The sequence below is a fragment of the Gavialis gangeticus genome, unplaced genomic scaffold (genome assembly GCF_001723915.1).
Source record: "Gavialis gangeticus isolate Ggan-Ray unplaced genomic scaffold, GavGan_comp1, whole genome shotgun sequence".
Taxonomy (NCBI): domain Eukaryota; kingdom Metazoa; phylum Chordata; order Crocodylia; family Gavialidae; genus Gavialis; species Gavialis gangeticus.
In genome coordinates this window covers 108,472,624-108,493,389 of record NW_017729022.1, presented here as the reverse complement: position 1 = coordinate 108,493,389, position 20,766 = coordinate 108,472,624, and the positions used below count along the sequence as shown (strand labels likewise).

The 20,766-nt window shown below is 43.6% G+C and overlaps 1 protein-coding gene across 2 annotated transcripts in view; it reads right to left on the bottom strand.

Moving 5' to 3' along the window:
- Window positions 1-399: 399 nt before the first annotated feature.
- Window positions 400-20,766, bottom strand: part of LOC109296527 (tetratricopeptide repeat protein 38-like) — a 65,532-nt gene continuing 45,165 nt past the window's right edge. The window contains exons 8-14 of one of the 2 annotated variants that reach the window (XM_019515944.1): window positions 19,879-19,935; window positions 18,257-18,295; window positions 17,320-17,401; window positions 16,110-16,275; window positions 3,650-3,809; window positions 3,346-3,419; window positions 400-1,439 (exon numbers count right to left, since the gene is read on the bottom strand). In XM_019515944.1, coding sequence (XP_019371489.1) covers window positions 1,346-1,439; window positions 3,346-3,419; window positions 3,650-3,809; window positions 16,110-16,275; window positions 17,320-17,401; window positions 18,257-18,295; window positions 19,879-19,935 — 672 coding nt within the window. In that variant the 3' untranslated portion in view covers window positions 400-1,345. The remainder of the gene's footprint in view (window positions 1,440-3,345; window positions 3,420-3,649; window positions 3,810-16,109; window positions 16,276-17,319; window positions 17,402-18,256; window positions 18,296-19,878; window positions 19,936-20,766) is intronic. The other variant, XM_019515945.1, reaches the window with a different exon arrangement.

Genomic DNA, 20,766 nt, shown 5'->3' with positions numbered 1-20,766 from the left:
GGAGGTGCAGCTAAGTTGATAAAAGTATCACCCTGCAGTTTACTCTATTTGTGGTGATGAGATCTTAAATATGTTCTGTCTGCATGGTATGGGTAACTTTGCTGAATATTGCTTCAAGAAAAAAGAATTAATGTGTGCCGTTATTTTCAGAGACAGATACCCACCCACATTGCTTTTCCATTGTTGTTGTCCGTGTGCTTGTTGACTGCTTGTTGGTGGCAGAGAGGAGTATAAATGACCTTTCTGGGACGTCTGAGAAGTCTAACATTGCTGAACTTGGTCCTTACCATTTTAATTCAAAATTCCCTCACCCATGCTGGGTGTATACTTGACTCACCATGCAGTTCTGCTTAAGAAGCCCCATGTTGAATATTCAAAAACCACACAGTTCCATAAATGTATGTAGTCACTTCTCTGGTAATACACTGAGCACAGGATTAAATTTATTGACAGACTATAGGAGAGCATCAGTCACACCCTGTAAATGAATGGGCAATACAACTGTTAAGAATTTCATTCTTAAATGTATCAGTAATGTATTCAAATCAAGACTTAATTCATTGGCATCAGACTTGTAACTACTGTTCCCCATTATTATTACTCACCGATAGAGCTGTTATAAAAATATGCAGCATTACTAGGATTAAAAAAACCCCCTGAATCTTAAATCCTCATTAAAATGCAATAAAAAACCCAAGAAAAATCTTTAGAGTAACAGAAGCAAAGAAAATCTTAGATAGACAGCAGTGTAAAATCTCTCTGAAAAACTGAAAGCCAAATCTGTGAGGCCAGGAAAAGGACAAGATTTTGGCCCATAATTTTGTGCTGAGATGTGACTCTGGGCCAATGTCATCTTGTCCATTTCCTAGAACTTTGGCACCACCCAGGCTTCTCTAATATATCCCACATGATGTTGTACTTTTGTGAAAAACAGTTCAAATCTCCTCCCTTTCCTATTTATGGACAAGAATAGCAAAAGCACTGAATAATTTGACAGCCTGTCTAGAGTACTGTTATCCCACAACCCAAACAGCATAAAACCCATCCACATTTCTAGAAAGCAATGGCTCAGCAGGTTGTAAACAAAGACTGATAGACCTCTACTTTTCCTGCAATTGCTGTCTTTTCCCAGGTATAACTAAGCCAACTTCTTGTTAGGACTGGAGATGCTGCAGGAAGTTAAGCAACAATGCTGAATCACCAACAAAAGCATTCCAAAGTTCAGGCAAACAGGAGATCTGGCATGGCTTATAAGGCAATAATTCCCTCCAATTTGATTCCTTTAATTACATGGGAAGCTATTGATTAACAGTGCTAATCATGGTTTCATTGGAATGACAGAGACTCAAGTCATTGCATGAACAGCTGATGCTTTCCGAATAAGCCGCTCAGTCAATGGTGAATTTGGTCTCAACGCATCACGTTCCATCAAGAGGCACCTGGAGGTAGAGAAGCAGGAAAAAGAGGCCTTGAGTACGGTGTTCAAAATTACAGAGCAGGCTGTTTTTTGTTCCCTTGTTTAGTAGCCATGTGTCATGTATCTAAAAGGCTGGTAGATGGTGACCTATTTCAGTAACTTCACTGTCACTCACCAGCATTACCTGACAGCAGTGTTTTTTAAGGTCAGTACTGTATACTTGATCCACAAATATACAACACAGAGCATTCACTAACTGGATGGACTTAGGTTTTCCACACTTCTGCCTCACCATTTAATTCATTTTCATGGTCACGTGGCACTGGAAGTAGCACTGTGCTTGCACAGTGCAGGCTGCCCTTTGCCTAGGAGGTCAGTTCTAAACAAGTCTGTTCTCCTCTCACCAAGCCTCCACATTCCTAGCTTGTAATCTAGAGATGGAGGCAGAAGAAATACTCTAACATGGTTAAGATTCTTTTAGTTCCAGGACTAGTTCACACAAACCTAGCTTGAAGTGAGACTGCATGATGTAGCCTGCTCCTCTTATGGACTAGAGGACCATCACAGGCAAGCCTGTCCAGTGAATAGATCCAGATGGGAAAGAGCAAGTGAGGGAGATTCACAGGGTAGGGCTAACAAAGGCAGAAATGCTCATCTAGAAGGCCCTGAAGCAGATGGTTTGAAGGAAAGAGTGTGTCATCCTGTCAGCAGTGAAGAAAGCCAAAGGAGAAGTCTCTGCATGCTGTTTCCCACGGTGAACAGAAAAGTTAGCTTGTTCTGATATTTTGCCTAACACTTAATTATGTTTTGAAGAGTATATTTTTAAGTATATTTCTTCCCTAAGAAAATACAGTGGTGCACCATTGGAAGGAAAGTCCTTTATAGAGGGACTATAGACTGCCAATCACCTGAAACAGTTAACCAGCCCAGGCTCTGGTAGCCTAACTGCATGCAGTGGAATTAGAACTTTTGTTAGCTAATAACACACTTACTTTGCAGCAGGTTACCAAATGAAGAGTGGGTTTCTCAATGCTTTGCTGTGAATTTTACTTCTACAGACATTTCTCTACTCAGCTGAATCTCATCAGCAATCCCACCCAGCTGATAGCAGAAGAGGCACTCTGACATAATGCCAAAGCAAACAGCTGGAGCACCTCAGCAGGCCCATGCAGCTTTTCTGCAGCTGTATATACCTCCAAGTTGGCTTAAAACCCCTCTTTTTTGCAGGAACTTAAGAGACCTGATCCTGCAAAGAACCCAGGTTCTACTGTATCTGGCCAGTGCTGCAGACTGTGCCCATTATACCAAACGTAATAACATTTAGGTTTGCTTTTGCTTGCTTGAGCATAATTTCATTTGTCATTTATAACATTAAACACTGGTCATTTCAGCTTTCATAAACAGCATTCCTGCTGTTAAATATCACAGAAGCCAGAACACAATGGCTGTGTTCAGACAAGCATGGACATGCAGTATGTGGTGCCACAGACCCATCTGTGGTGCCACACAATCCACATGCAGGCATTCCTTGCACTCGTACCTTGCAGCATGTGAGGGTTTTTTGACCCCAGGAGATTCCACGGTAAAAAAAAAACCCACTCCAAAAGAAAGCAGGGAGCACTGTCCAAAACTGGAGCTTGGCTGGCTAGAGCCACGTTCCAGTTGCCAGCCAGGTTCCCAGCTGTAGAAGCGCTGTAGCTGCAGCACCCTGAAGCCCCCAGGACCCCAGGTAAGGCTGCTGGGCCAGCACAGTCACTGACCCCAGTCTCCCCTCCCAGGGTAATCTGCCATCCACCAGAGTGTGCATGGCACAGATGTTCCCCAGGGACAAGTAGTAGTGGCACAAAGTGTGCTTTTGCTACTTATCCCCAGGGAAACAAACATTTACACTCAACTGGACATGACCAATGACTGCAAGCGGCACTCACCTAGCCAGTTTCCGATAAGTTTTAGATTTACAATTCATTGCAGCGTGGATCAACAACTGGTTGAAGATATCTTTCTGGAAAGAGAAAAAATACACTATAATATTTGGTAACAAATGTTGTAGGTAGCACTTTTTCTTGCTGATGGAACACATTAACCAGCTGAAATGTAGCACTTCCACTTCAAAGAAAATTCAGGAACGGGCTATATTACACTGTAGGAATTGAAAATTAAAAAAGGAATCTTACACATAACATAACATAGCGCCCAGAATCTACTGAAAGGCAATTTAATAATGGTACTTACCTGAGCATTGCTGCCACCTATCTGTGGGATCTGGTACCTAATTGGATAAAGCAGTTCTACTGCCTTATCATAATTTCCACTGTCAAATTCCACAAAAGCTTGGCAAAGGGGCAATCCCAGATTTGGAACCAGGCCAAGCTCATAGTCTTCACCAGGATTCCTGTGAAACAAGAAGATATTTAACTTCCAACAAGCAGATCTTCAGCAGTTCTTTTTTCAGTACTGTTGTCATGTTCTACTGGTAGGTAGTGTTGCTCACAGCAGCCCAACGTAGCTGAAGGATTAATCATGCACAATGCCAGACATACATAACCTCACAAACTGCTTACAAACATCCATAGTTACTCTTAACATTTTTTAAAATCTCAGCCGTTTTAATTATATGAGCACACCATGTTTTGATGACATTACTACCTTGCTGGACCCAAGAACTGGACAATATTCAGGGTCTTGTGACTTTTTTTCCTTTAAGAGGGGAAAATAGGATGGATCAGAATTTATCTCATGAAGTATTGTTAACTTACATGTACAAAATCCTATTTCCCCCCACCAAAGGAGGAATCAAACAACAGGATGTATCCTGGATAAAATCTCTTCTTCTAAGTAAATTCCATGCTTTTGGCTCTGTTACAGTACAAGTGCTGCTTTGCCTATTTATTTTGTGCTTGTTTTGTTGTTGTGGTGGTTCCGGTTGCATCTCATATGAACTTTCAGCTCCAAAAAATATCCAGCAAAATATCTAGTTTTATTCAATATCTTTATCAATGACCTGGAAGACGGGATGGAGTGGATTCTCAGCAAGTTTGCTGATGACATCAAGCTAGGCAGAACAGTAGATATGCTGGAGGGTAGGGCTAAGATTCAGAGTGACCTACACAAAAGGAAGGACTGGGCCAAAAGAAACTTCATATGGTTCAATAAGGACAAATGCAAAGTCCTGCACTTAGGATGGAACAATCCCATGTATCGGTACAGGCTGGGAACCAAGTGACTAAGCAGCAGCTTAGGACCTGGGGGTTACAGTGGACAATAAGCTTAATATGAGCCAACAGTGTGCCCTTGTTGCTGAGAAAGCTAACAACATACTGAGCTGCATTGGTAGGAGCATTGCCAGCAGATCAAGGGAAGTAATTCTTACCCTCGATTCGGCACTAGTGAAGCCACATCTGGAGTACTGTTGTCCAGTTTTGTCCACATCCACTACAAAAAGGATGTGGACAAATCGGAGAGAGTCCAGAGGCAGGCAACAAAAATGGTTAGTGGGTTGGGGCACATGACTTATGAGAGGCTAAGGGAATTGGGCGTATTTCGTCTGGAGAAGACTGAGGGGATTTAATAGCAGACTAACTTCCTGAAGGGTAGTTACAAAAAGGATGGAGTTAGACTGCTTTCAGAGGTGGCAGATGACAGAACAAGGGACTATAGTCTAAAGTTGCAGCAAGGGAAGTTTAGGTTAAATATGAGGAAAAACTTTGAGGGTAGTAAAGCACTGGTACAGGTTACCCAAAGAGGTGGTGGAATCCCCATCCTTGGAGGTTAAGACCCAGGTAGACAAAGCCCTGGCTGGGATGATCTAGTTGGGGACGATCCTGCTTTGAGCAGGGGGTTGGACTAGATGACCTCCTGAAGTCCCTTCCAACCCTCATTTTCTATGATTCTAAACCTCTCTGTCCACACAGCTCAGCGTTGTATATGATCCATGTTTAGGGCAGTAGATACTTAAACTTTTAGTCTTGCACTTATTAGTTCAACAAACTTGGCTTCATCCAATCGCACCTCAATGTTACATGATACATTTGCATTTGAGATTATTAGTCATTTGTGGGCAGATTTATCCAACCAAGACAAGGGAAAAGCAAGAAAAAGATGGAAAAACTGGAATTATTTGGACTGGAGAAGAGATGACTGAGTGAAGCTCAGCTAAAGATCTTCCAATGCAGAAAAGATTGTTATAAGAGGATGGCAGTAGATTATTCTATGTCCACAGGGGACAGGACAAGAAGAAATATTATTAATTTTAATGTTAGAATTTAGGTGGTGGCACTGAAGCCATGAAAATAGTTTCAACAAGAATAGTCCATTCTCTGAATAGAGCATTTATTGAGTACAGCAAGTTACAATTTAAGCATAAGACAAAGAAACAACAGAAATGTTGTCCAATTTTTGCCCAAATGAAGAAACAACAGAAACTTTGCCTAAGTCAAGAAATGTAAGTCTTTAATAGTCCTGAGGACGGTGCACCTCTCTGCAGCTGGCTAGGCAAGTCTCTGGGATCTGCAGTTCTCTTCAGCAAATGGGCCAAGGGCGCACAATTTTCATTTTTGCTTGCTCTTTTAAGGGTGGTCTGCACCCACTTTTTCCTCATGGTTGCTTTGAGAAGGGCACATTTGGTTTTGCCCCCTCTCAAGATGTATATCTGCTGGTTTGCTGCCTTTCTATAAGGTTTTCCTGTTTTCCCTGGCTCTTGTGAGATTTAAATTGCAACAAAGTACTTTCTCACTACGGGGGTGGTTAAGTAGTGGAATAGATTATCTCAAGATGTTTCTGAATTGCCATCACTGGAAGTCCTTACCATATTTTTCTCACAGAAGAGACACCCCCAAATAAAACACATGCCTTGTTTTTTGGAAGGCAGAAGGTAAAAAAGATTTTCCCAGAATCATGGCCAACTGTGTGATAAAGTAGGTCTTCTTGGGAACACAGAGAGTCTAGGAAGTATGACTTCCCATCAGACAGTCTGGAGGCAGCAAGAACTTTTGGTGAAAACTATCTCATTCAGACCATCTCCTCTGATGCCACACTTCCTGAACGCTATGCTTCCAGGAGGACTGATGTCATACATAGTTAAGCCCCAAGCCCTGGCACGAGCAGTAGCAAAACTGTTAATCCTTTATTGTAAGTAGTTCTTTATAGAAGTTCTTGTAAATGAAGTGATTTTTCCACATCACAAGCCCCAACAAGATACTGCCAACAGTTTGCCTGCTGCTTCAGGCACAAGCTACCCTGCTTGGGCAATAACTATGGCTGTGAGAGGTTTAATGCAGGACTCTGTCCCTTCAGCTTGTTGAAACAAAAGTGGCAGCCATCTTGGCAACTGCATGGCATGCACAGTGTCTCCAGGTGTGATTCTTTTCAGCAAAGACAGCAGCCACCCTGCTTAAACCACACACCCCAAATGACGGGGGAGAGCATAGATTGGGGAGAAAGGCAAGTATGTATGTAAGAAAATATGGCAAGAAAACATTAGCCCAAGGGTGCCTAATCTGTAGCACTGATGTCACAAGTGGCAGACACCTTTGTGTGTGGCATGCAGCAAAACGGAGATGGAACAGGCCTTCTTACCGGCAGATATGGTGAGGAGTAGAAAGAGCATCAGATTAGACCGGGACAAGAGGGCAGGAAGCAGAAAGCAAAGCAACAGGGCTGTTGCTATTTGGAGCACGGGATTGGCCTAGATGACTTTTTGAGGTCCTGTTTTCTATGATATATGAAGGAACATTGCTATCAAATGAATATCCAACTGTGACAGGGGTCCATCCCCTGTCACGTCTAATGTAGGCCAGACCCTCTGTCTCTGGGCTACCTACCCATCTTTCTCGCCTGCCAAGCCTTGATGGAACAATAATTATGATGTTACTCAGGTGGGAGGCTGCTCATTTAATACCCCGACACTAGGGGTCACTATCCACTGCTCCAAACCTCCCCTACAGGGTGGCCCATGCCTTGTAGATGTTATATAAATGTTGACTTGCGCCCTTGGGTGCTGGGCGTGCTCACTCCCTGTTGCTGTGCCCCCTGGCACTGTGCCTCCCGGTGCTGGGGTCTGCCCACCCCCGTCACTGTGCCACTTGGCATTGGGGCCTGACCTCTGTCTCTGAGCCTCCTGGTGCTGTGCCCCGGTCTGATCATCCCCTGTCATTGCACCCCCTTACACTGGGGTCTGATCACCACCCTGGCGCTGTGCCCCCTGGTGCTTCGCACAGTAGTGTGCCTCAATAAGGCCTTCTCCTCCCCCAATATCCTCAGCCTACTCCACCAGATAAAACAACAACATAAATATGAACCCCTGAGCTATAACATAATACAAGTCCTACAAGCCACACTCTGGCTCCTTAAAAACCCCAAACTACTCCTTGAGTATTGAGTACCTCCCACCTCTGGGTACCTTGTAGACTTCTGGAGCCTCATTAGCCACAGCAACAGTCTGGCCAGCAGCCACAGCGTTCCTGGGTAGTTTTGCCATGCAGGGGGTCTCTTCCCCAGCCACTTGCCAAAGACCTCCTCCTGCCAGCCTTGGCCCTGGGGTTTATATGTGCCCAGAGGTCTATCCCTTTCCTGTCAGCTGACCAGCTTGAGTGGTTGGGAAATTAACCCCTAGCCTCCTGGTGCTTGGTGTTCCTAAAGACTTGGGTCTTAAAGGGGCAGCCCTGCCTCCTAGTAACAGGGATAGGGTTCCCTGTTACACCAGCCATAATAGATTAGAAATCCACTTTGTTGTAATATGTTTGTAAAATCCACTTTGTATGTAATAATGTTTCTCACTATAACACAAGAAAACAAAATTGAGCTCTTTCTAACACAAAAGGATGTAGTGCACAGCTGTTGTAGCCTGCAGTTTCTTAATTCTATATTTGTTAGTTTATCATGATTAGAAATCTAGACAGCATAACACTATGGAAATAGAGGGCTAAAAATGCACTACCAACTTGCATCAAATACTCGAGTTACCACTTCAAAAACACCACTGAAAGTTTGTGTAAAATGGATATGATAAAAATATAATATGCATTATATAGCTGTAAGCATGCAAGCTTGTGCAAATAAACCTAAATTTTGAAATACATTCTGCAGCTGTTTTGGGAGACAATCTTTGAAAAAAGAGAGTATAATGAGTGCGTGTGTATACTTCCCAACGATGTCTTTGAATTACTCATGTTAAGCATCAAAACTCATAAGGCAGTAACAGCAAAATAAATTACCACATTGTTCTAAACATCTTCAAAGTGCTCAGCTTGGGCCTAAAGTTGTTCTGCCATGGGAGGCAATGCTATAAGTCTTCTTGTTTTCTCTAGAGTCAGAGGTAAAGCAATGCCGGGCACTTTTGAAAATATCATCTTAAGAGTTTTTTGATGAATCAGTTCCAAACAAAGCCCAGAGGAGAGTTAAAGGTGTAGACTTAATTTTAAAACATTAAATAGTATTAGGGATATCTGGTGCTAAATGCAAAGCTTTCTGTATTTAAACACATTTCACAACCCTCATGTTTCCCAAAACAACCACAGATCAAAGAGATTGTATTTAATTATGTCCAATTCATCTTGGAAGGGCTGATTTATCTAAGAACTACATTAAAGGGGAATCAGAGCTTCAGTCCATGAAAATAGGTGTCAAAACAGATAATACCTGAAAAAAATTTCTCGAAGTCCAAAGGCTAAAAAAACCCAGAGTCATGAAAATATTGCACTGGCTACTGGTCAACTGGAATTTTATGGCTACTGTAAAATAATAAAAATAATATATTACCTATTCTAGACATTTTTAATTAGCTTTTATTCTTGATGTGTGTTCCTTTACTATCTTTTGGCATGGTAAATGCTGGGTTTAATGTGATATATCTAGTTTTCCAAATGCGTCTATTCATATCCTGGTCTGTTATCCAAAGTGAATTCAAGTAAAAGTTTTACTTTTCTACTGGAAAAATGCCCAGCGACTGTAACAATGCCAACAGCACATATAAATTAGGGGTGCACCAATCAAGATTTTTGGGGTCGATACCACTAACAGATTTTTAAGGAAGCATATGGGCAGACAGTGATCCAATTTCCGATACAGCTGCGTTCAGCTAGTCAGTCTCTTATGCTGGAAGGGGAGGGGGGAGGGAAGGGGTGTTGGGGTGCAGATCAAGGCCCCCCATGGTGAGGGAGGGAATGGGGCTGGGCCAAGGGCAAGTGTTGCCCTGCTGGGACTGGGCAGGCACAGGACAGAGCCGTTGGTCATCTAGGGGGCGCAGGGAGGTGGCTTGCGCCGCTTGTCTGGGAGCTGCTCATCCGGAGGCTCGTCCAGTACTCACCTGGAAGCTCCTGCCACTGCTCCTGCCACTCACCCAGGAGGGCATGGGGGGCGGGGCCCTGCCCCTGGATCTGTGCAGTACAGACAAGGCTGTGGCTGTGCTGGGCTGTACAGTGGTGCTGGGAATGGGGCTATGGGGGGGGCACTATGGTGTATTTTGGGGAGGCTGCAGCCCCCCCCATAGCCCTGCTCCCAGCACCACTGCTGCCCACCCCAAGTGCAGCCCAGCGCAGCCCCAGCCTTACCTGTCCCAATCTGGGGGTACATGCGCCCCCACGCCCTCCCGGATAAGCAGCAGACAAGTGAGTGCCAGATGAGTGGCTCCCAGACAAATGGCGCACAGTGGGGGGAGCTGCCCCCCCAACACCCCCTTGGATGAGCCACAGCTCCATCCTCACGCTGCCCCAGGTAGGCAGCATTTGCTCCAGCCCCTGTCCCAGCCCCACTCCCTCCCTCATCATGGGGGCCTTAATCTACTCCCCCCCATGACCCTTCTCTCCCCCCTCCCCTTCCACCACAATAGACTCATGAGCTGGACACTGCTCTTCAAGCTGCTGGGCTGTGCTCCTCACCGCCAATGTGCTGCACTGAGGCTGTGCATGCATGGCCATTTATTGGCCGTATCAGGCCGATTTGCAATACAGACAATTTTCTTTATCTTAAGTGCCGATCCGATATTGGACAGATGTATTGGTGCACCTTTAATATAAAAAGGTGCAGACAGCACACAAGACAAAACACTAGGGTGTAAGAGTAATGCATTAAGTATTCTCTACACCAAGGCAGAAGTCCTACAGCACAAAATGCAAGCATTTACGAGAACCCTCCCCACCTACCCTCCAAAACCATCTGCTAGCACTGGGCAAACTACGTTATACTATTTGTCATTTCTGTGGCTTCCAGACCTATCAAACCTTCAGTGGGTCATTTTCACAAGCAGTGGGAGTTTTGCTGCGTCTTTGTATTCAGAACTGTATCAGCTACATTTTGGTAACATTTCTATTGAGAAACAGCCTAATAAAAATTGTTAATAAGTATTAGTTATAAGGAGTTTATGACAATCTTTAAGATTGCTATAGGTTCCAAAAAATAACTCAATTGGCTGATAAGCATCTCATTTTCTACAGATGTGCTTATAATACCTTTAATGAATATTACCTGTGTCTGTAGCATGCTTTTATTATCCAATAATAATATGTCAACCCTTCATACAGCATTCATAAATGGAGGAACGACATTAGGAATATTTTTAAAAATAAGTAAACAAGATTATGACAAGAATGTTTCCATTGTGCTGAATTCTAAAAATATTCAAACAAGTAACAGAGATCCAAATTATAGAAAGTCCTATTTGCACAATTTGGACTAACATCAAAATAATTCATGTAACAACTAGTACGGTACTCTGCTCAAAGAATGGTCTTTAAGAAACAGACCTTCAGAGCAGAAAGAACTTTCATAAGTAACATGAAATGTGTAAATTTTCCTTACTGTTGTACAGTAGGCCTGTGTGAATAGGGCAGTATTCGATTCGGATTCAGCTGATTTGGAGGACAGTGATTCGATTTGAAGATTCAGGTCACTGTCCCAAATCCATTTGGCTGAATTGGCTTAGAAAGATTTGGTGCCAATTTGGAGAAATTTAGTGATTCAGTCACAGACTATAATAGGCAATCACTTAAATACCTATAACTTTCTCATTTTTTGGCGGATTTATATGAAAATAGCAGGGATGGTAGCCCCTTCTGAGGGCATGAAGCCTGCCAAGTTTCACAGAGATAGGTGCAGGGGTTTTGGGAAACTGCACCTCAAACTGCTGAAAGAAAACTCGTGGCGTGTGACTGTGTGTGTTAAGGTGCAGCAGGATGAAACCAGCAGGGATGGTAGCCCCTTCTGAGGGCATGAAGCCTGCCAAGTTTCACAGAGATAGGTGCAGGGGTTTTGGGAAACTGCACCTCAAACTGCTGAAAGAAAACTCGTGGCGTGTGACTGTGTGTGTTAAGGTGCAGCAGGATGAAACCAGCAGGGATGGTAGCCTTTTCACAGATAAGCCTATGAACTCATGGACTTAATATAGACATTGGATTTATGACACAATATAACCTACCTGACATCTGACTCCCCAGGTACCTCTCCACTTTTACCTGCTACATTCCCCTTCCCCACTTCTCTGCTCCCAACCTGTCCCTCACCTGGACACCTTAATTTACATTTTCACTGACTGGCTTTCTTATCTGCACTGCATGCCAGCTCCTGGCTTCTTCACTATTCATTCCATTCAGGAAGAGCAGGGGACCTTCCCAGTGCAGGTGAGATCTCAGCCCACCCACCTGTTTCTGGACCAACCACCCGCCCCTCTTTTACCTGTTACACCTTGAAGGAAAACTAATTCAAATGTTCCCCAAGCAGGAGGCCGCCCACTTGGGCCCCTGATGTCTAGGGTGACATGCATCCGTTCTGCAGCTCCATACCTTCCCTACACTGCAGCCCATGCCTCACAGATGGCATCCCAGGCAGCTAAGCTCACCTGGACCCTCACAACTCCACTGCAATCAGTGAGCCTCAGGCCTCTCAAAGATCTTACAGGTCTGGGCTTTCCCTAGCTAGGACTGTGCATGCGTGTGGTGGCTGGAGGTTATAAGGTGCCTCCTACGTGCCTTTCACCAGGGAGGTTTGCAGTCCTGGCATTTCTTGGGGGCTGCCCTGCCACCAGCAGTCCCACCAGGCCTCCTCACCCTGGCTGGGTGCAGTTTTAGGTCATGCCCAGGACCTGGGGCCTCCTCCTTCCCCACAGCCCCAGCCTATACCTCCAAGTCCATCCTGGAACGGGAGCTCAGCAGGGAGATGTTCTTCCCCTGTTGGCTGGTGATAGTGAGTGCCACCTCCAGCTCTGAGAGCAGGGCATTAAATGGTTTAAAATTTTTTTTTTTTTTAAAGAAATAGGTGTGGACAGAGTGAGGAGGGTGACACTCACTCCGTCTGCATGTGGAACTTGGGGAACTCCAGCAGCAGGAGGTTCACCTTGAGGAACATCAGCTGCTCCACCAAATTAGGATCCAAGGAGGTATGGTGGGGTGTCATAATACCCCCAGCAATGCTGAACACCCTCTCGCTTGGAACACTGGTCAGTGGACAGGACAGGTGTTTCCAGGCAACTGTGGCCAGATACTGCCAAATCCAGCTGCGGGTTGCTCAACAGGCCAAGGGGTCACAGTCCAATGGCTCTACATCCTTGGTGAGATAGGTAGCCACAAAAGCCTCCGTGCCACTTGCCCGAAGCCGGGATCTGGTACCTCTGGACTCCACCATCGAAGCCATGTCCTTGGCCCACCTTGGCAGTGGCTGCCGTGGAAGAGATTGGCTCGTGGTTGAAGTGCTGGAATGGGAAAATGGGTCCCCCTCGTTCACATCCTCCCTTCTGTCTCCTTGACTCTGTTCACCAGCACCTCTGTCCAGTGACTGAGGGTTTTGCCGGTGCACACGCTCCCCTTCACCCTTGGGTCGCACACGGCTCCAGCATGTGGACCATACTGGACTGCAATAGATCCAGCCATTTTTTGATGCCCTCCTTCAGCCACTCCACCAGTGCCTGCACCTCTGGTGAAAGTGGCTTGCCCCAGCCAGGAACATTGATCCCCTGGAACTTCTCCATTTGATTCTCAAGCTCCCTCACTACAGGGATTACCTGACTAAGGATGGCATTGACAGCGCTGAGGATCTTGGTGGCCTTGAGGAATGGCTTGAGGACCACTAAGATCTGGGAGATGGTATCTCACTCGGTTTTGTTAAGGGGGCCGCTGATCCCAATCTCCCCAACTAAGGCCATCTCATGGATGCCTTCTGTTGCTTGACCAGCCTTTGCAGCATCAGATATGTGGAATTCCACCAAGTCTCCACATCCTGCATGATTTTGTGTTGTGGGATGCTCAGCTCTACCTGTTTGTCCCACAGCATCTTGCCCCCCTTGATGCTCTGGTGGAAGTATCCCGACACCTTCCTGCATCTTGAAATGAACTGGCTGGTCTTGACTGTGCTGTCAACAGCAGCTCTGTCCCCCTCCAAGGCGTCCCTGACTAAGAGGTAGAACTTGCGTGCCACACAAGGAATGCCAACAAAGTTGGCATCATGAACTGCCTTGACCATATTGGCCCCAGTGTTGGTGACCATGAACCCGTGGGTGATTTCACCCTGCCCAGAAAGCAACCCTTGCACCATGTGGTTCATGGCCATCATGATTTCCCTTGCCATGTGGGACTTATCCATCAACTCTGCTTGAAGGAGAACCCACTGACTGATCGCATCAGTAACTTGAGGGAGAGGTAGGCATGATCCTCCTCCCCGGATACTCCAGATGTCTGAGGTGAAGTGCAAGGCTACCTGAGGACCTGCCTTGTGCAGCTCCTCCCTCAAGTACTCCCTGCAGGAGTTCTTACTTCATACAGGGAGGTCTGATAATGGTGGTACGTGCAGGCACTCAGTATGATGGGGCCACGAGCGCCATGAGATGCCTGAACCCTGGCCTCTCAACTAAACAGAAGGGCTGGCTATCCAGAGCAAGCATCTCCCCAATGCTCTGGGTGACCTTGTTTGCCTTTGCAACACATCCCCCACTTCATCTGCAGCTTTCCCCCACTGCTCCAGGGTGGCCTGCTTCTGCTTTGTTGGGACAGAGCTTTGGAGTGAGAGGGGGATTTCCCTTTGGGCACACTCCCTCTGGTGCCAGGCTGAGGAGGAGCAAGGGAAAGGGGTGCTGCTTCCTGCAATATAGCAGCATCGCCGTGGTAGTGAAATGTTTCACCTCCTTGCCCTGGCTGATCTGCCTTCGGCAGTGCTGGCTGGTAGCATACCTGGGATCATCTGCCAACTCAAAATGATCCCACACTGCACTACTCCCCTGCTTCTGGGTTGAGGGTGGGGATCTTCCCTTATCCCCCCTCCTCAGCAGGCGGAGGCACAACAGGGGAAGCTGAGCCATCTGCCCCCACAACCTCCTCCGAAGTGCCTTCCAGAAGAGAACTGCCTGTAGAGGAACTTTGAGGGTTGTGCAGCACAAACTCACATCCCCTCTCCTTCCCCAGAATTTCCCTGGTTATGACACTGAGCTTCCCTGGTTCCAGATCCAGCTCTTCCTCTGGCATTGGGAGGCTCATGCTGGGAATGAGCTGAAATTGGGGTGGAGGAGACTGTCATGCTGGTGCTGGTGGCTATTTCTGGTATTAGTGGAGGTGGTGCAGGTGCAGGAACAGGTTCGGCTCCCACCTCCTTGCTCCCACCAGCAGCAGAAATCTCATGGCTGCTAGGGAAAAGGGTGCGTCTAAGTTTGGGCAGGGGGAAACTTGCAGCTCTCCCACACTAGCCCCCCTTGCTTCTCTGCCAGAAGATCTGGCACCTGTCTTTCCAGCATGCTTCATAATGTTTGATATGCTGGAAAAATTTGTGCGGGTGTGTAATCCATCTGATTTGTGTCGTGTCGTGTAATATATCTTCTTCTATCTGCTTACTAGATCTTCTTCTATTTGCTTACTAGATAGAGAGACTAGCAAAAGAGTGAAGAAACTGACTAGGAAGCCAGCTGCTGCAGCCAGTACCTTTCACATGCTGTTGCTTCCAGGCAAACAGCTCACAAAAGGGATGGAAAGGCTTCACACAGAGCCTTATATGCTGTTTCTATGTCCCTTCCCCTGAGCACTGTGATTGGAAGGGAACTGAGGGAAAGATTAGTCACTGGCCAGCTACAGATGTCAATATCAGAGCAGTCTTTCCCCTCCCTCCTCCCCCCTGCCCCCCGATCTCTTCTCAGTTTGTTTCCCCACAAGTCCGCCTTTTCCGAATCGCCAAATCTTTTCCCGAATCCTTTCTGAATTGATTTGCATGCTTCAAAATCGATTCAGAGCTTTTTGTGGGTCTCCAGATTCAATTTGGATTCAATGATTCAGCTGCCAAATCTTCTCCAAATCGAATCAGTAACTGAAGCTTTGCACACCCCTAATGTACAGGATGTACCTGTGTTCAGTTACAAACAGTCATATCCCAAATATAGACCCATGGTAAGGAACCTAACTAACCAACAAACTAATGGTTTAGTTACGTGCCATGAACACCTGAATTATATGATTACATTGCTACCTGCCAGTATTAAAGACTTACCCCCATACATGAACACAGTCATCATTTAAAAAACCCACCAACCAAAAGTAAAATAAAAAGAGGATGGCTTTCCTAACTGGATAGCTTCAGAGCAATCAACCTGCTAAACTGGTCTGGTTATGACACTGGGCAAAATTTACATTCAAAACAACAATTTTTTACTTGGCAAATTCCTGAAGATTCACCTCAGCTTGTGATGGGACAACAGTTATATTCAGAACAATATTTTAAATCAGTTACTTACTTGGCAAGTTCCTGGAGAGTTGTTAAGAGTTCACTGGTGGATTTATGATCTTTAGCTCCCAGCGTAGACATCAAAATGTGGACATCACTGAAAAGTAGAACATGATCTTTGGTGTGCTTTTTTGTCAGCTGGAGAACTTCATTCCACCTGTTTCCCAACTTTAACCCTAGGAGTCAAATACATGATTTAAAACAATTCCACATACATCACATGGCACATGCTTTATAATTAACTGCATAAACCTTGACTGCAGGTTTAAAAAAAATCAGAACACTTCTACATCCAGCAGAATTCTCAGTGTGACTCTCCAACTTTAGTAAACAATTAATTGATTATCTATAAATTATCACCAATATCTTAGACAAGATTAGCAGGGATTCTGGCCTATCAGCAGATAGATCACCTTCTCCTTAACCCATATAACAGGATGGGCTCTTATCATTGTTCTCAATTTATCTGCGACATTTGATTACCAATTCAAAATACATATGCAGATGAGTTCATCATGACCTGATGTAGCAGAGTTCCATGAAAATTAAACAAACTGGGAAGTGAATACGTAATTTTTCCAGAGCTCTAGCTTAAAAAGTTAAAGTGAAGCTTTTTGGCTGTTTAGATTGTTTCATGAAACTCTCTGAATGACTGATACGGTACATTCATAAACCTCTTATTTCAAGCATTATGAATGTTAAGAATTAAATATTGGAGTTGATTGGATCTTCCCAGCACGAGAAGCCAGACAGGCATTTAATAGCACTTGGTTTACACTACTACAGCTTGTTGTATGGACCCCACCCCCTCCGCCACCTCTCCACAGGTTACAGAGGGCATGACCCCCTGCCACTTAGAAATTGGACAGTTTTGCTTTACGCAGTTGTTTTTTCAACTTCTTGTTGTCCAGGGACAAAGAAAGTGAAATTAATTGATAAAAAAAAGCATGGATTTATATTTGACTAGCTGAATGGAATACTGTACTGGCCAGATTACAAAAATAAGCTCAGGGGAGAAATAAAGGTAAGGAACATGAATATAAACTTAACATTCACCTCCCAAGGAAAGCATCAGTTTAAACAGTTGGCCCCTGTAACAGCAAATCATTCAGCTTTGCTCTGCATATTGTCTCTAATACTGCTCCTCCAGCATGCTGGAAAAGTGATGCTTTGCTCTTCACTCTTTAAAGAAGAATGATACAGAAATAGCATTTCTTTACCTTCTAGCTGAAGCCGGTACAGCATAGAGCAGTTATCAACCACATCTAGCAGAGTTCCACTTGTCCTACACCTGGGACCAATCTGCAATCAGAAGGCATTTTTAAATTGCCTGACCCATGTAGAAGTGGAAAGTTAACTGAGAGTCAAAATTTATCTTGACAACGCAAAAGTCTACTCTTCCAGGTACAGTTATCTTGCAAGAACACAAATTTCACCTTTTCACAAATACTTCAGTCTAAAAAGGATATGATTCTTTGATTTTTTTGGAACTACAAACAAGAAGATACATTGCAACAGTATTAGGCAGGACAAGGTATCATTGTACCATTTAAAAACAATGCAGGCATAGAAATGTCTTATGCAGACTCCTAATTCATTGCCTGTGTATCATTCCAAAAGATTTTCCTGAAATCCAGTCAAAGACCTTTAACATATCACCTAGAAATGAGGGGGAAAACATGACTAAAATGTTTTGTCATCTAACCTTTGACCTCAGACTTCACTCAAGACACCTTGGATTTACCAAGAATGCATTTTATATCACATTAGATATTTACATTTTTTTCCCCAGTCTCTCTATGGTCTGTACAGAGCAGTCAGTGCAGTCTGGCTAAAGCCAGAGGCACTGAAAAATGGATTGGTGAAAATATTTTTAAAAAATTCAGGTATAAAATTTAAAATAGTTTCTAAAATATGGAGTAAACAAAATACAAATATGATGGCATAAGAAACTTTTGGGCATTTTAGGATGACCTCTAATGCACATGTATTTTTACCAGTTGAGTAACAGCTGACCTAAACTGACAATTAAACATTTATAAATAAAACAGAAATCTGTATCACACCATGATTTCCTTTACATTAAATACAGAAAGAAATATGTAAACACAAGACCACGTATAATGCATTTTCACTAAAGAAGTCATTGCTACTCACATGATTATCATAAATTGTCAAAGCAGCCTCATAGTCGCCCTGTAAAAGCAAAGGACCATGGGATGACGGTCTTTAGAATGCAGTGTCCCAAAGTAACTGGTAGAATGTGGTAACAACAGATTTTCAGAAAAAGGTTATTTATCATATCGGTAAGTATCTGCAGTATCTGTATAAATTAAATCTCTTATTCTGGAGGCCAGATCATGGGGGTTTGTAGCTCACCCGTCAAAAATTTCAATTACAGTCTACAAGAGACGAAAGCAGATGGAAACGATGGTCTGAAAGCTTTTGAAGTTGGAACAGGCAATGATGCATAAACCATAAAGTGAAGCTGATAATTATGACAAAAAGTTATAAAAATTTTTTTAAAATCATATTAATCTTCTGCATCAAAGCACAGGTTCATCTAGTATAGATATATTATGATAATTCTTATAATTCATATTTATATGTATATTCAACTCCCCTTGATTAGATACAGGGCAGGAGAGTAGGTCCTAGTCTGATTAATAAGCATCCCAAGTCATCCTCTATAAACAGTCTTTTTACATAAAAATAAATCAGCTTCCGACAGCTTTTAATCCAAAGCTCCAGCTTGAAAGAGCTTTAAAGACTTAAAGGAAATTTCAGTTGGAATTGCACCAGGATTTACCAAGCAAATCATCCCTGAAGTCTTTGGGTCTAATTCAGCAGTGATATCAAAGTGATGTATGTTACACTTCTGGTAAAATCATGCAAGGAAGTGTATTTTGTCTTAGTGTTCCTTTCACAGTAGATGTGTAAAAAAGCACAATGTATAAAGCCTGACAAGAAGTGCACTGGCAGGCAGGAGGGGGGTCTGCAAGAAGAAAATCAAGGAGGCAGCAAGGAAGTAAAAAAAGGATTTCCTTTAAAGTTACTGTCTCCAGGTTCAGGCATTTTGAGAGTTGCACACATTTTGTATTAACCTCATACCAAGCTGGGGCAAAGTACACTCTTTGCTAACAACCTGAGTTTTTTGATTAATTTACATTGCTTTACATACATGTCAACTGTTATCTCACTGCTGAGTTTTGCCCCAAACAAAAGCCATACCTGCTAAGCATTATTTAAACCAACCAAAACGTTTTTCTGCGCAGTAGGTTGAGTATAGATATTTTAATTAAGGATTTCAAAACATCTTAAATACTTCTAAGAACATGCAGCATTTCAGATCACGTGATATCAGTTTTCTTTTTCACAGTAGCCATTTGGGTCTCCTGGGTAATTCATGCAAAGTGTCTTCAACATCCTTTGTGCCACCACTATTTGTATTGAAGTTGATGGGAATTTTACCTTTTTCAGGACTACAGAACTGGGTTTCATCACTGTATCAAAACATTTGTGCAGAACGTGCAATAACCATGAGTACTTAATGGCTTGACACTAACTTCTCTACATTTTAACTCATTTTAAAATTTTATACTTTGAAAAATGAAATAATTTGAAAATATCTGAATAAAAGTAGCAGCAACACAAATGCTATTACACTTGTTTTGGAAACACTTTAACATAATTAAAAGGGAGGAAGGCAGATCGATCAAACCTATTTGTCAGATTGTCCACCTGTAATGTGCAGCACAGATATAAAATCATCTCCATACCTTTTCAATAAAATAGAGAGCCCAGTGCCAATAATTATGACCAGCAACCATAGCATCCTGAAAAGAGAGAGAGAAAGAAAGAATTCAGCCAATGTATAAACTCAGTTTAAAAATCAATTCAGTTGATTTTAGAGGTCAGTCTTCTCCTGCAGTAAATGTGAATTTCTAAGTCATGAGCAGATAAAAAAGCCAACAATCTAGAACTGCAATTCCCCTCTGAATACTGACTGTGGCACCTTTTTTACTGAATGGATTCCTCTTTGAGGCTATTCAGGGCAATAATGTTCTGAAATCTTAAAAATAAAGTTTTATAGAGTTTTGGTAGTGGTAGAATGATGATGTAGCCATGACAGTCCAGAAAATGTGAGAAGCAAGGGCTTTTGTGGTTATATTTTATTGAACCAACTGCCTTGCTGGAATAGACTTAGCCAAGCTATTGAATGTAGCAGTACTTCAAGTTTGGAGGCCCTCATCTCTCAGTCTTGCATTTCCATTCTGAAAAATGACTGTATTTTGCCTCATGCTCTCAATGAGTATCATTTGATAGCACAATTAAAAAAAACTCTCCATTGACTTTCTTTCCACCCAAAGGCTGACAGCATAAAGAGTTCAAATATGCCCTTTTATTACTTTGTCAGATATCCTCTGGCAACAAACCAAAGCCTGACTGGACAACACCCTTGTGACAGAGGAAAGAAGGGACATATCTGACAAAGAGTCTTAAACCCTCCATTCTTGTTGATGCAGTTTCAGGAATAGGTTAGACAAGAACTTGTAGGGCATGCTCTGGGTATGGATGACCCTGCCTCAGTGAGAAGGCTAGAGTAGGCAACCAACGGAGGCCCCTTCCAGCTCTGCTTTTCTATGACTTTATAATTCAATGCTCAG